This window comes from Diabrotica undecimpunctata, unplaced genomic scaffold (assembly GCF_040954645.1).
Source record: "Diabrotica undecimpunctata isolate CICGRU unplaced genomic scaffold, icDiaUnde3 ctg00002328.1, whole genome shotgun sequence".
Classification (NCBI taxonomy): domain Eukaryota; kingdom Metazoa; phylum Arthropoda; class Insecta; order Coleoptera; family Chrysomelidae; genus Diabrotica; species Diabrotica undecimpunctata.
In genome coordinates this window covers 18,899-21,359 of record NW_027313494.1, presented here as the reverse complement: position 1 = coordinate 21,359, position 2,461 = coordinate 18,899, and the positions used below count along the sequence as shown (strand labels likewise).

Genomic DNA, 2,461 nt, shown 5'->3' with positions numbered 1-2,461 from the left:
ACGCGCTATCTCAGAGTTCAATGTTATTTTATGTTCTTATTATTATTCGACGATGTCTTAGTTATACGTTGTTCTAATAATTTGCGCTCATTTGCGCCCATATTTTTCTATCTTGTGCTATTCGAGACCACGTTGTTCCTGTTAATTTTCTAATATCATAATCCCATCTAATCAAACATATATATATATTTATATAATTGGCTCTAATAACCTAAAGTAAACCTATGTTTATTTTAAGTGAAACAGCAGGGCTTAGTTATTTTTAGTTATTTAAAGTTTTAGGTTGTATGACTGTTTAAGTTTTATTGACATTGACATATTGTAAATTGTATGGTACAATTGTCAAATTACTTAATGGCGTAAGAAATAGCATTGTTCTTGATTCTCTTTTTAGGTTTGTATATTTGTTAAGTTATTTTAGTTATGTTATTATTGTTAATAATTTATATTGTAGAATTTTAACGATAATAAACTCTTTTTAGACGAATTCAAACTGCTATCTCTTCACATGAATAAGGGTATGATATTACACTTATAAATCAAGAACTTAAGCTGATAAAAAAAATATAGTGATAACTATAAATTTCCAAGCCGTTATTTGGATAAAACGATATTTAAGAATGAATTTTACATCAATGAGAATTTGCATGGCTATAGAAGCAAACAGTAGTGATAGTAAGAAAAATGTATATAAATTTAAGTGGCTGCAGCCAACAGGGTCCCGTTTTTATTATGAAATCCCCTTTGAAAAACAACTTCAAATTGATCATTCTGAACTATTTCATCTGAAAAAAGTGAAGAATATATTAGCATCTATGAAAACAAGAGGATCCTTTAGAACATGTACTATAGCATTAGAAGACAATTTGAAGGAGATTTATTTTGATTCAGATGGTGATGTGGTTTATCAAAGTGAGTACTTACAACAGACCTTATTACCAGTGTATGAGAAGATAGAAACAGCTGAACAATTTCCATCATTTGCTGAGTTGCTCCAGAAATTTAATGACACAAATTTACCTAAAGTTGAAAAGAAAAATTTAAAAAAAATAAAAGATGATTTTGTACTTCGAAATTTTGATGGAAATAATGTTCCAATGAATTCATGGCTCAAGACCTTCGAATCAGAATGTTTGCGATGTGAGGTGGTTGCTGATGAAGACAAGATTTTGATTCTACGTTTGTTTCTTGATGGAATAGCAAAAGAATGGTTTGAATCAAAAATAATAACATTAGGCTTAGATAACAGTTTTGAGGTATGGAAAATTAATTTTTTAGATAGTTTTTGTGAAACAGGTTGGCATAATCATAGGCAAGCTTATTCTTTTAGGTATATAGGTGGTAGTATTGTTGATTATGCGTTTCGTAAAGAAAATTTATTGCTAAATATAAAGAATGATTTTCCCATTGATATACTAATTGATTTAATTGTAACAAATTTGCCAATTTATATACAAGATAATATTAATAGAGCTGACGTTACAACAATGGAAAAATTGGTAGGTGAATTACGAAAATTGGAAAGTTTAGTTATAAAAAAGAAGAATAAATTGGAGACAAAACCAAATTTTTATCAAAAATCTACTATAATACCAGAAGAACAGAAAACTACTTGTCAATATTGTGATAGAAAAGGATTCCCTGGGAGGTTTCATCCAGAGGCAATATGCCGTTTAAAGCAAAAAGATAAAAAGGTAACAAAAGAAAACAAATCAAATGATATTAAATATATTAATAATATTGCTATACAGGAGACATTAAATGAAACAGTAACTGAACAAAAAAACTAGATTTGCTGCCATTGATCAAATTAAAAGTATTCCTAAATAATAAAGAATTATGTGGAGTTTATGACCCAGGCTCAAATGTTACTCTTCTGAATTCGAAGGTGGCAAGAAAGTTAGGATTAGATATTCAAGAAGATAGGAATATGTTTAAAACGATAAATGGCAGAACAAATTTTACAGGAAAACTAATTGCAAAACTGAAAATTAATAAAATTGAGAAAAATATTAATCTTTTTGTAATTAATGATGAATATTTTGAGTACGATATTCTACTCGGATTAGATTCTATTTTAAATTTTCAAATGAAACAAGATTTTGATTTAGAGATTTATCAAAGATTATACGGAAAAATTGAAGAAAAAATCGAAAAATTTAATTATAATATTAATATTACAGAATACTCCATAAACTTTAATGAGGGAATTCCCACAGAACTTTTTGAAGCAAAATTACAACATTTATTGCCATATCAGAAAAATAAAATAGAAATATTACTAAATAAATATGACAATATTTTTGCAAAACATAAATTTGACATTGGGCAGGTTCAAAATAATGAAGCTCAAATTAAACTTTTAGAACATAAATTTGTTGCAAAAAGACCCTATAGATGCTCGATAGAAGACCAAAAAGAGATAGAATTTCAAATAGGACAATTATTAAAAGCAAATTTA

General features: G+C 27.4%; 1 protein-coding gene across 1 annotated transcript; it reads left to right on the top strand.

Annotated features, from left to right (window-relative positions):
* The first annotated feature begins 345 nt into the window (after nt 1-345).
* On the top strand, nt 346-2,090 carry LOC140431947 (uncharacterized). Its single transcript, XM_072519814.1, has 2 exons — nt 346-394; nt 483-2,090. Exon 2 carries the CDS (start codon nt 621-623, stop codon nt 1,788-1,790), a length of 1,170 nt encoding a protein of 389 aa, XP_072375915.1. The 5' UTR covers nt 346-394; nt 483-620; the 3' UTR covers nt 1,791-2,090.
* Nucleotides 2,091-2,461: the final 371 nt, after the last annotated feature.

Bases quoted from the DNA above. Each gene is read 5' to 3' on its own strand.
- LOC140431947 (XM_072519814.1), top strand. From the start codon at position 621: ATGAATTTTACATCAATGAGAATTTGCATGGCTATAGAAGCAAACAGT.